The sequence below is a fragment of the Xyrauchen texanus genome, chromosome 34 (assembly GCF_025860055.1).
Source record: "Xyrauchen texanus isolate HMW12.3.18 chromosome 34, RBS_HiC_50CHRs, whole genome shotgun sequence".
Taxonomy (NCBI): domain Eukaryota; kingdom Metazoa; phylum Chordata; class Actinopteri; order Cypriniformes; family Catostomidae; genus Xyrauchen; species Xyrauchen texanus.
Genome location: NC_068309.1, coordinates 28094620 through 28108278, shown reverse-complemented (window position 1 = coordinate 28108278; position 13659 = coordinate 28094620). Strand labels below are relative to the sequence as shown.

The 13659-nt window shown below is 37.0% G+C and overlaps 1 protein-coding gene across 1 annotated transcript in view; it reads left to right on the top strand.

The window, feature by feature from the left end:
* Window positions 1–101: 101 nt before the first annotated feature.
* LOC127627292 (protein POF1B-like) overlaps window positions 102–13659 on the top strand; it is a 28889-nt gene continuing 15331 nt past the window's right edge. Inside the window, exons 1-2 of the mRNA XM_052103629.1 lie at window positions 102–610; window positions 1564–1635. Of these exons, the coding sequence (XP_051959589.1) occupies window positions 218–610; window positions 1564–1635 (465 nt within the window). The 5' untranslated portion in view covers window positions 102–217. The remainder of the gene's footprint in view (window positions 611–1563; window positions 1636–13659) is intronic.

The window sequence follows — 13659 nt, the reverse complement described above, 5'->3', positions numbered from 1 at the left end:
TTAATTGTGTGGTGCCCACAACGTTGTCTAGGTAATACAGGTAGACAACAATAGTTATTCGTCACCTCCGCCCTTGCCTGTAGCTTCCTTGACATTTGAGCTAAAAGAGAGGGAGAGAGGAGACCGCCTCCTCATTTATACAGCTTCACTTTAAGAGATTTCAGGAGTCAAACAAGACCTTCGCTAACTTTACACGGCCCGTTTCTTCGTCGATGTTATGTCTTTAATTTCTGGACTTAACATGACCGAAAACATGACTCTTCCCTACACCCAAACCGTGAGGACTCTCAAAACCGTGAACGTCTCGGGGCAGAGCTCACCGACGCTCTTGTCACCCACTCCGGTCGCTATAAACGAAGGCGCGACGACCTACCGAACGGTGAATTTCTCGGGAGCTCAGCTGCAGCCGGTGCAGTACATTAACAGCGCGGTGGACGGAAATGTTGTGTATGGCGGAGGCGCGCGTTACCTGGTGCCCGTACAGCAGCGGCCCGCGGAGTCGTTCGTGTACTTGAGTCAGGCGCCGCGCGTCGTCTCACCGGTGTACGTACAGAACATACAGCCGGTGAGCGTCAGCAACTTCGACGAGACTGACGTCTACAGACAAGTAGTGAGTTTTTCTTTAAATTAATATGCAGTTTACACGTTATGTAGTAGCTTAACATATAAGATAGTAATATTACTGTATTGCAGTAGTAATAACAATGTAACAGTTAGTGTTGCAGCCCCGCAGTAATTACACATTGAGTGCATTGCGATGTAATTTAATTGTGACCCACTTTTCCACGACTTTGATCATATGTAGGGTGAATACATTGTTGATAAATTGTTGTGTTGTTCTTTTAAAATATGATTATGCCTAATACATTTTCTCATCAGACAAAACCATTTAAAATAGCTAAAAATGTCCTCTACGCTATACTGAGAAAAAATAAATAAATGTTAAATGCAAAGGCTTAAGTGTCTCACTTAACCAGTTGTCCTACCTGATTTATGTTCACCGCAAGTCATCAGTTATATAATGTTAAACAGGTCAATAGTTCATGAACATTCAAATATTAATATGAATATATGAAACATTCAAATATGAATTTGAAAATATATGAATCGATTCATGATTTTTAAACCATATACTATACTGATCTGTAATGCATTATGTAAGGTAGTAATGTTTGATCATGTTATGAATTTTATTTTTAAGAGTTAAACTTTCCTCCGTCCTACCTTTTAGATATCAGATCTATAACAACAGATAACCGATATCAGAAGAACAGAATTAAGTAATTTTCAAGTCTAATTAATGCGCACACTCACACATAAAAAATTAATGTTAGGCAGGTTTAGATATGAAACATGCATAATGCAAAGATTTTAATCGTTATCATCTTTAGACCACATTGCACAAGAGGACCAGTTTGTTGTATTTTATTGCTGTATTATGAGCCTTGTGAAAAATCAGTAAATTATAATATCAACTATTCCCATTTGAATTATCATCCATGTTGTACTCTGTTTTTGCTTTCCACAAGAAGTCCTGGTTCAATTGTATTTTCTTATATTCAGAGCTTCAATGGACAAACTTCTTCTGTCTTCAGCCAGTCCTCCAGTCCAGTCAAGAGCCCTGAACCCTCAGAGGTAAATAACACCACCTTCACACACAGGCAGGCAAACACATGTGCTTTGAGCTACTCACAGACTGAGTTACATTAAAGGCTGAGTACAGTATGCATGCACACCTAGGGTTAATCTTGCACTGCACACAAACATACACACCCAAATGTGTGCTTGACCTCCTGACTTTGATGCGTTTACCACGAAATACTTAAAAAAAAATATTCCATGGTATAAGTATTCATCTGTGTGGGACAACATCATACATACTTTCTGTTAACTGTTCTTATGCCTCTGGCTTGCGAGATGAGCTGGGAGAACCAGCTTTAATGTAAGCGTATGTAGTATGTGGTTGCACGCACATGCTAATGTTTCAATTTAATGCTTATTATGAGTTAAATTGTAGTACCTGCAGGGTTTAGGGTGTGTTTCTCAGAAAGAATGAACTCAGTATTTCCCAGGGTAGACACCCATTATTTTTGGGCCTCCCAATATTCATAAGGGAAGTGTTGGAGGGAGTTGCCCTTTAATTGCAACTGTATCTGTCAACTAACCTGCAGGTGAGCAGAAGGTGACTAGTGTGTACTGGATGGTTATCGCTTAATGTTTAAAGTAACAAAGATGATGTTTTTGATGTTTAAATATTTTCTTCTATCCCAGTTCAGTGATATAAAAACTTTAAATAAGCCATTCGGATGATTTCTCTGAAAAGTGTGCACACTGTGGCACTTTTAGAACAATGTTCATTTTGTTTGATTTGTTTGACCCAAAAAAGATTTTTAGAAGAATATCTCAGCTCTTTATGTCTATACAATACAAGTGAATGGTGGCCAGAACTTTGAATCTCCAAAAAGCACAAAGGCAGCATAAAAGTAATCCAAATGACTCCAGTGATTTAATCAATATCCTTTTTTACTATAAAAGTCCACTTTCATATTCTTCTTTTTTTTTTTTGCCGATTGACATTCTTCATGCATATCGCCACCTACTGGGCTGGGAGGAGAATTTAAAGCAAAAAAGGACTTAAATATTGATCTTTTTTTTTAAAAAAAAAGGTCATTGTTGAAGAATCTCTAGTGTTCATTTCACAAGAAAAGTTCCATGATGCGTACAGCGAAAATAATTTTGTAATAAAAATGAAGTTATAGTAACGTAGATTCTATAAGACCCAGTTGATTATTTGGCAGGTTTAGGTTTCATTAGATTGCCTGGTATTCCACTTTCTCTCTGACATTTTAATACATGGACATGAAGGTGTTGTGTGTTCCATTTATGGATGAGTCAACAGGCTTTTATATAGTCTATCCTTAATTTTCTAAAGCATTACAAGCCACACAGCAATTTAAAGACAGTTTTCACAGTAGGGCTGTGCTTGTGGGCATGCTGGGACAGGAGTTAGAAGGACATCATTTGGAAGTTTCATACACAAAGGTGGATTTAGTTAGTTGTAATAAGGCGTATTTAACACAACACACTTGGGTTGTCTTAAATGTTAGGGTTGTGATGTGAGGCAGCATTGAATTTGGGTAGGTTTTCATCATTATGATATCATACAGTTGTGGTGACTGAATTATGCAAAATATTGATTCTATAAAGTACACAGTAGTGGCTGCAGCAAATGATAAACTGAGATTTGGAAATCAATAGATGTAAAAAGCAGTTGCTATTTATTTAAATTCTTATGAGGCTTAAGTCATACGTTAATGAGATGGTGTGATGCATAATAATCATTTCATGATAATATGCATAGAAGCAACAATTATGAAGTATACACAAGTCACTAGCAGTCATGATTTAATTTTGACACAATGACACAAGTTTGTAATTCGGTCATGCATAGTTGCTGAGCTCAGACGATGGTTCGATTATGATGTAATGTTAGGAAATGCTGATTGCTGAGTACTGAATATCATGAGTTACAAGTACAAATTATTATAATTGTCTGTACTTTCAGCTAATTATAAGGAATAGTCAAATCTGGACTGAAATGTAATTGAAAACAATGTCAAATATGTACAGTTCACACCATTATATGTCACTGAAATCTTTTTTTTCATACAATAATGCATGTCCAAACTAATGGATGACTGAAAACAATTGCCAAAGAACTTATGTTATACACAGTACGGTGGGGTGAGCTAGCTATTGCCGATATAACATTAGCCTATTTTATTTAGGATTTTTGCTGCTTGTTCAATTGACTTAATTAAAATAAACAAAAGCAACACAATTCGGGAACATTTTGTCACAACTTGATTTCATTGTATTCTATAATTTAAATGTGTAAAATGGAAGTTTACTAAATCCATTTGAGTTGGGACTACCTTAATACTTTTTGTGGTGTTAATGTAGCATTGATGAAACTGGGCAGGTGATTTCCATATTCCAGCATGCTTTACCTGGTCCTCGATAGAGTAATTGTTAAAATACAAGTGATATTATAAATATAAGAGTTATTTTATGTTTTTTTGTGCAAGATGAATACAAAGTGGGATACGTGTTAGTGTTTAGTGTTTTGTTATGATGATTTAGAAGAGTTTCTGTTATGTTGGAGTTTTAGGGGTTACCATTATGGTGAAGAGGATCAGGACAGGAACATGTCTCATATGAAATTGATTGGTTGCTTCATTGAGCAAATGCTGTGCTAACCATAGCATAGCTACTAAACTACACTCTGTAGTGCTTCAAACCAGCATGTGGTTAGCATGCTATCATTCTATTTCACTAATTAGTACAAAAAGAAATAAAGATTTATTTTAGTTACATTGACATGTCAACTGGGTTCTTTATACACAAAGTGTTTGTGTTGAGATTACATAGTCATTTTAAGTTAAGAAAACTAATTTCAAATACGTGGAACCACTGTTTAATCAAGTTCAGCCAAAGAGCAATTTCTTTGGGTTTGTGGCGATATCAAAACATTGCTCTGTTTGTTTGAGAATCCTGACCGTCCTAACATAGCAACATTGACAAGACCAATGGCGTGAGTTTTGGGCAGGACTATCTGTCTGCCTGCCAATGGAGGTTGGATGGGTGTTTGAGAAACCTGTATAAAAACAGTAATTATTTTTGCAATTCCATTTGGGAGGCTTTCTGATGGCACAGAAATGACAAGTGGGCTTTAAGGTTAAAGTTTCAGGTTAATTATTACATGTGAAATTCAGATTGATTATAAATATGACATTATTAGAAATAAAATAAGAAATGGTTTGTAATCATGCTTCATTTATACTTTTTTACCATGTTAAAACTGGTCATGTGCAATGTTGCCATAAGCAGATACTTTTACCTAATGTATTTAGGTTGATTCAGTTATGTTAAATAATATATTTGATTTCAATCAAACCAGATAATTAGATGTAACCACATGAAGCACGTAGGTTAATGGTTTTTATTTCCAGTGCAGTAGTTGGATGTTTTAAATTCAGAACATGCGTCAACTTGAAATAAACTCAGTTATTAGCACTTGGGACGATTTAGGGCTTGCCAAACAAGGACTTGGAGCCAAATCTCAATGTTAAAACCATGCAGAGGGATTTGTTGAAACCCAGGGAAGAGATATAGATATGGCCACTATGCTTTCAGCCAAACAAATATTTGTATTGTTTCAGCTCCTCAATGTGGAGCGTGATTGAATCTTTCTCTGAGATATTTACCATATTTATGTCTCCACTCCACTTCAAGTCTCATTAGGATTTTGACACCCAATCTACACTGGAAGCGAGTTGATGGAAATGTAAATAAATAATGTTAGGTTTGATCACATGACCACATTCCATCATCAGATTCATTGCTCATAGGATAATGCCTTACAGTGACAAGAGGACTGGCCTTTTTCATTAGGATAAAAGACTAAACATCCTGGCGCTTCAGTCTTTTAAAATGTTAAATCTCTCACTTTCTGTAGATATCTCTTCAGTAGATTCCTGTGGCCAGACAGCTTTAGTTTGAAAAATGAGCCCCATTTTCCTTTCACGGTAGAGCAGAGCAATGACCTGCTGTTCTTACACTGAACAGAGAAGCTTTTCGCTTACTCATTGACCTATTTTTGCACACAGCGAGGTATTGTGGACCAAAGCAATAGCCCAGAAAGGACATCCCACAGTTGCAGATTCAGTACAAAGTCAGTCTTCTAACAATTCTTGAGAATTCCCTTATCAGTTGGTCAGACAAGATATAACTGTTAGCTTAGTTTTGTGTTTTTCCCTCATACCCATATGACATTTATTCTCCAAACCAAGATGTTTGCCAGAATGTTAGGGACTTCTGTTTAACATCTTGTGCATTCCACAGAAGAAAGTAAGTCATAATGGATTACAACAACATGAGAGTAAATGATGATCACTTTCATTTTTGGGTGAACTTGTTAGAATATTAAAAAATAACTTTTTATGGAAAGTATAGCGTTCAGTAACATTTCCATTATTTTTGCGTTTCTTTTTTCTCAAACCACTTTCCCTTCTGCTTTGCCACACATTCCGTACAAATAAGCCATGCTTTGTATACAAGAGATTTTACAGGTCATGCTAGCTACTGAACAACACTCATGTCAAAACTGTTTTAGAAACGTATGACATTTTCTCTGTCTACACAATTGAGGTAGAACGTTGCTCGGAACCACTGATCCAGAGTCAACTTTTCTCATCCCATTCTCCCAGTTACGTGGAGCTGTAACACGGAGCAGTTCGGCTGCATACATCAGTGAATTGAGCGAGTATTTCACCCTGTGTATTATGTCGTGTCCAGTGGAAGACTATTCTTATAATCCCTCTACCTAAACTTGTTTTCTGATTTTTTTAATGCAGTGTGTATTAACACACAAATCAATTGCTATTCACTCAACCGAATGCTGTCCACATATTACGCTAAAACATGCAATTTTCACGACTTGTATAGCTAATGCGCATGCGTTATTTTTTGATTGACAGGCGATGTCTGTATCTAAAAGGTTATTAGCTCTTTTACCTGCAAGGCGGGACTTCCTTTCTACATCCATTGACTGTTGGGTGCTAGAGCTTCTTGATTGGGCGTTCCAGTTTCTCCCATTCATTTAAATAGAAGTGCTAAATAGTCTCTGGCCTCACACTCTATAGAACTACAATGATCATCATGCATTACATCTCCTCCCTGAAGTTTGTACTCTTTTACTCCTGATTTCTCACATTACAGGGAAAGTAGAGATGTATAAAAGCAACGCGTTACTTTATTAAAAAGTAACTCCGATATTATGGTCTAAAATATAAAACAATATTGCGTTACTTTACTCATTACTTGACAAAGTAATCTGATTATGTAACACACATTAGTTGTGACACTTTACTCCCAACACTGATTACCTGTGCATTAGTGGAGGAGAATGTAGTGTTGCTCAACACTGCAGTGGAAATCAGGCCCTGTCCACTGAGAATGAGACTGCAATACTGCTAGTATTTGCATTACAAGAGAGAGTTCTAGAGGTTCTCATTTATTCCCAGAAACACTATGAGAATTAGCTCTTCACATTACCCATATATAATCTAACTCAGGTGTTGTTTTGTAATACACAAAACAAATAGTCGTTTATGAGTGGGAATTTTAGAAGTAGTTGGACTATTAGTTCTAGTGATACTACTTCTAGTACAGTCAGTAAAACTACAAGCACTAAACTCTATTATGTGCCCTTGCTTGCCATGTGCAGTACCTGCTGCGACTTGTCAGACAGTAAAAGTTATACTGTAATGTCCAAAAGATGTCTCATGAACATTGATGATATCTTATTTTCCTAATCTCTGAACAACACACCCAGACACAATCTTTCATTCATGGAACTCCACATTCACACCCAATCTACTAATCCTTCTAAAATATGATGATATATCATAGCAGAAAATATTGCAAGTTAGTAATAGGAGCAACTGTTAATAACTCTGTCTTTTGTTGTTGCGAATTCAAACTGGTTTCGGCACAGCAGGATCAATAGTGAGCCAAAGACACACACACACACACACACACACACACACACACACACTGTTAACACCATCAGAGCTGGTGTTTTTTGCCACAGAATGTGTGGAATGGTGTGACACACCCATTGCCAGAAGCACTTGTCTTTGTAAAGCACTCACACTAAACATATATTAATATTTGCTGGCCAAATATTTCAAGACAGGTTTCTTTTTACCGTGATATCATCAGCTGCCTTCCCATATTTTTGCTGCATGCGTGGAACAGGGTCATGCATTGATAAGCTACTTAATAAGCTATCTCATCATTTACTCACCCTCATGCTATCCCAGATGTGTATGACTTTCTTTTGCTGAACACAATTTTTTTTTAGAAGAATGTTTCAGCTCTGTAGGTCCATACAATGCAAGTGCATGGGTACCAACATTTTTACGTTCCAAAAATACACATAAAGGAGCGTAAAAGTAATCCAAAAGACTCCAGTGGTTTAATCGATGTCTTCAGAAGATATATGATAGTTTTGGGTGTGAAACAGATCAAGATTTAAGTCCTTTTTAACTATAAAGTCTCCTCCTGCCCAGTAGGTGGCAATATGCACACAGACTGTGAATTGCCAAAAACAAAAGAAGAAGGATCTGAAAATGAAAGTAGGGATTGACTGTAAAAAGGACTTAAATATTGATCTGATTCTCACCCACACTTATCATGTCACTTCTAAAGGATTTAACCCCAGGAGTCTTATGGATTACTTTTATGCTGCCTTTATATGATTTTTCCACCTTCAAAACTATGCTATCATTCACTTGCATTGTATGGACCGACAGAGCTGAGATGATATTCTAAAAATCTTCCTTTGTGTTCTGCAGAAGAAAGAAAGTCATACACGTCTGGGATGGCATACGGGTGAGTAAATGATGAGAGAATTTTCATTTTTGGGTGAACTAACCCTTTATCCTAGATGTAATATAAATGAGGAGTGTAACCAATCAAGGATCAGAATGCTGATTATAGATATTGTAGTAAATGTTTACCAGTTTATGGTCCCTATGTAAATCTGGTTGAAACCAGACCTTGCGTGAGCACTCCTTGTCAGATTCTCTCTCACAGTACATTGGAATCCAGCCTGACCACTATGACACACCTCCAGTTCTGGATGTTATTGGAGGACTGACAAAACTATTGCGCTATGTCATGAATTAAATGTTACACCACCAATCAGTTAAAAAAAATTAAAACCACTAAGAATGCTTCTTGAATATTATTCCATGAATCATTTTGAAACGTAAAAAAAAACACTTAATAGGGATGCACCTATATACTATGTTTTTTGGCATAAAAAGATATAATGAGCATTTTTATGTCATGACCAGTAGCTGATGTGTTTGCTGGCATTGTGAATGTATAATAAACAGCTTTGGCACTAAAGCTCCAAACTATAATTTTACACTTTTTAAGTGAAAGCAGACATCAAAACATAATGTCCAGTTGGAAAGACTGATAATTGTTTAGAACCAAGGATGTAACCACATGTTCAAGATTGGGTCAAATGGAAGAAGAAAATAATAGAAAAAGGGTGTACTGTTTGAACTGGACAAAATAAGACCTGATATTATCTGCTTCCCATATTTGCCTAATTAGACTAATACCAGTAATAATAATAAATGCAGTCTGATATGAATATGGACATACCAAAATAATGTGTATCTCTACAACTAATGCTTCTGGAAAATAAAAATTAAAACTACCTTCGATTCCAGTTTAGATGATAAAGAAACAAGAAAGATTTCACCTTTTGAATTGGTCATTATGTTTGGTGAATATTGATGCAACTCTTTTCATATAAACAAATTCAATCTCTGTGTTACAATGTACAAAATACACAAGCATCTTGACCTTTCTAGGAACAGCCTCAGTAACCACACACAACAAACATTTTCTCCAGGATGACTTAAACATTTATGGTTAGGGCCTGCCCGTGGCATACTCTTCTGTTCAAAAGTTTGGGGTCATTGGCGGAAATATTTCTCATGATCTTATCCTTTTGATCTGAATATTTCTCATGATTTTAATCCTTTTGATCTGAATATTTCTCATGATTGTAATCCTTTTGATCTGAAGGCATATGCATCAATGTTTGAAATTAGTTTTGTAGACAAAAATATAATTGTGCCAACAAATTAATTTATTTCATTACAAACTAAACTAAAAATGTATTTAAAAAAAAAAAAACTTTTGAAATTGATGACTTGGACTGAATAATTAAGAAAAGCAGCCAATAAGTGCCCAACATACAGCCATGGCCAAAAGTATTGGCAGTGACATAATTTTTGTGTTTTGCAAAGTTTGCTGCTTCAGTATTTGTAGATAATTTTTTCACGTTTCTATGGTATACTGGAAAACAATAAGCGTGTCATAAGTTTTAAAGGCTTTTATTGGCAAAAACATTCAATATATGAAAAGAGTCAATATTTACAGCGTTGACCCTTGTTCTTCATAACCTCTGCAATACGCTCTGGCATGATGGATATCAGCTTCTGGGCCAAATCCTGACTGATGGCAATCCATTCTTGCCTTATTAGTGCTCGGAGTTGATCACAATTTGTTGGCTTCTACTTGTCCACTCGCCTTTTGAGGATTGACCACAGGTTCTCTATTGGATGAAGATCCAGGGATTTGCCTGGCCATGGATCCAAAATTTCAATGTAATGATCTCCGAGCCACTTCATTATCACTCTTGCCTTGTGACATGGTGCTCCATCATGCTGGAAAATGTACGGATCATCAACAAATTGCTCCTGGATCGTTGGGAGAAGTTGCTCTTGCAGGACGTTTTGATACCATTTTTTATTCATGGCAGTGTTTTTGGGCAGAATTGTGAGAGAGCCCACTCCCTTGGATGAAAACCCCACATATGGAGGGTCTCATGTTGCTTCACTGTTGGCACAACACAGGACTCATGGTAGCGTTCACCTTTTCGTCTTCGGACTATTGATTTCATCAGAGAAAATAACTTTGCACCAATCTTCTTCTATCCAATCCTTGTACTTCCTGGAGAATTTCAGTCTGTCCTTGATGTTATTCTTGGAGAGAAGGATGCCCTTCTTGATACCTGGCCATTGTCCAAAAGTCTTCGCATCACTGTGCGTGCAGATGCACTCACACCAACCTGCTGCCAATATTGAGCAAGCTCTGCACTGGTGGTGAAACAATTCCGTATCTGACTCAGTAGGAGATGGTCCCACTCTTGGACGTCCTGAAGCCTTCTTCACTGCAGTAGAACCTCTCTCCTTGAAGTTCTTGATGCCAATGAAGCTTTTTGCAATTATTTAAAAAGCATCTGATCACTCTGCACAATAATCTAGAAACAATGTCAATCAACACCACAACAACTGAAGCAGAAAACTTAGCAAAACACTAAATTGATGTCACTGCCAATTCTTTTGGCCACGGCTGTAGATAGGAACTCCTTCAATACTGGTGATACCTCAAGAAGTTGGTTGAGAAAATGTCAAGAGTACATTTCTGCAAAATCTAGGCAAAGGGTGACTACTTTAGTCTCAATTTAAATCCCATATTTTCATTTCTATTATTCCATAGTAGTGATGACCTTACTATTATTCTAAAACGTGGACATTTTTTTTATAAAAATTAGTAAATTACCCTAAACTTTTGAATGGTTGTGTAGGTGGTTGCCTAGGGTGCAAAATGACAGAAAGGTGCTGCAGGATAGGGTTCTTTTATTTATCTGTCTTTGGGACCTATCACAAATCCACAAGCTTTTAATATGCTCAGGGTTACCAGAAAATAGATGCAACACCCCATTCAGATATTTACTGTATACTTGCACAAATCGAAAATAATTAATTAATGCAATTTGGCCACCATGTATTCGAGTGCGCGGTTTCTCCTCTTTGAAGAAAAGTGTGATGCAGCCACTCCGTGTCCATTCATGATGCTGAATGTGCTGCTTAGTGACAAGTCTGCGAGCAAACCTTTTCAGTGAAGAACTTTATTAAAATCCCAACAGATCTTCGCATCATTCACACATGGAGAGAGGAAATGTTTGTTCTTTGTGTTATTTGTAAAATGCTTTGTGTTATTTGTATGTGAATGTTACTCTGGCAGTTATCATTTATCAGAGTCACACAGCCTGTTTTATTCAGTTATGTGCTGAATGCCAAACAAACCATTGTCGAGACCCACATCATGACCCATGAGCCTGTAAACAGGTTGATAATGATAATATATTTTGTAGGACTATTTTGACAAATTTAATATTGCTTTATCTTTTTTACCCTTTGTTTTATTAACTACTTGTGTAACCATAGGTACAGTTGTTTATGTGTGTGTGTGTGTGTGTGTGTGTGTGTGTGTGTGTGTGTGTGTGCTTGGATTTCTTTATTTGGGTTTGAGTAAAGCTCATGTCTGGTCTCTTCTGGTATCTTTTCTCAAAATAAGTAAATAAGTGCCAATCTAAAATCTCGCCTAGGGTGCCAACAGGGCCTGGGCCTGTTTATGGTTGACTCTGTTCCAGACATGTAGTTCTATTAGATTCTTCCAAAAGGATTGTCATTCAGTACAAAGAGTCAAGCAGGAATGTCTGATCTGGATTGATGCATAGGTGTGGTGTTTAACTTGCTATTCATGAAGGTGCGGCCTCTTGTATTATGCAACACTCACAGTTTAAAGAATGCATAGAAAGTGGCTTTGCAGGTTTTGCATATAACAGTTTTAATCACATGCAGGTGTGGGTTTACGATTTCTGAGGCCCCAAGCAACCGACCAACTGAGGCCCCATTTCGAAAAATCGTGCTTATAAAAAAAGCTATATTTACTGTACCTACATATAATTTTACAAAACTTCTTTTGTGCATCCTTTTCTGCATATCGCGGCGACATTTTCTGGTGTGTTCTGCATAACGCGGCAGCCCATTCGACCCAGTTCTCCTGATGGCCAGTCCGCCCCTGGTCTAGACGTAGTGCAACGACTGAAGCAGAACGCACCAGAAGACCTGTATTTTTTCTTTCATAAATTTCAAACCTGAACTAAAAGTCCTATTGACCTGAACCTGGCGGCTTCCTGAAACGCTCTGAGACCACAGACAACAGCGTATTCATACATGTACCCAGAACAACATGTCACCCCTCAAGTGGTTTTATTGGAGCATTCCTACTGGGGCGGGGGGCCCTCGGGGCCCCACACAATTGCGTGGTTCGCGTGGTGGTTAAAAGCGCCACTGATCACATGGTTGATTTGTTTGAGTTAGTTAATACTAATCTGAAAGCAGAGTATCTGATAAAACCTGTTTTCAAATTAAATTCGATAAACTTATAAACAGCTTTGATTACACAAGTCATACACTCTCAGACAAAATTTAGCATTTTTCATTATTGTAAGTTATATTGTGACATTATAGCATAATTGCAATAGTGAATTTCAAGTAAATGTTGTGCAAATTATTTTTATTTTTTATTATCAACATGATCACACAGGAAATCAACATGTTGCTTCTGAATGTTCATGTGCCTTGAAATCAACCCTATTCTGGAAAATGACTGACAAGCATCATCAGACATTTGCATCAATTCAAATATGATTACCTTTCCCTGTGGCGCTACTGATAGTGTGATGCACAAGCAACCTCCAAGACATGGGTTTCTGTCCAATGGAAACCAGGACATAATTGTGTTCACCTAATCAATGATGCGTGATCCTGAGATTACAGTTTTGTACTAAAATAGCATTTCACTCCACTAATGGGTATTTCACCCAGAAACTGGAGCTCTCACTTGACCATATGTTTCTGGCCTTTTTACAGACTGATTTTATTGGCAAAAATTTCTACCATCAACATATTCACAGTATGTAATTACAGTGTATATGTGTATATCTCAATTGCTATAATTAAATTGTGTATTAGCCTATTTCACATAGGCTTTATATTGTCATTATATCAGCCATCGGCCACCCTTCTCTAGTTTTCATATCGGCATCGGCCATTCAAATTAGAGGTAGGCCTATATATCATTTTTACAGATTAATCGGTGCCGATAGTTGCTTTTTGGAACTATCAGTTATCAAAAATCTACACAGATTGTGTTTTC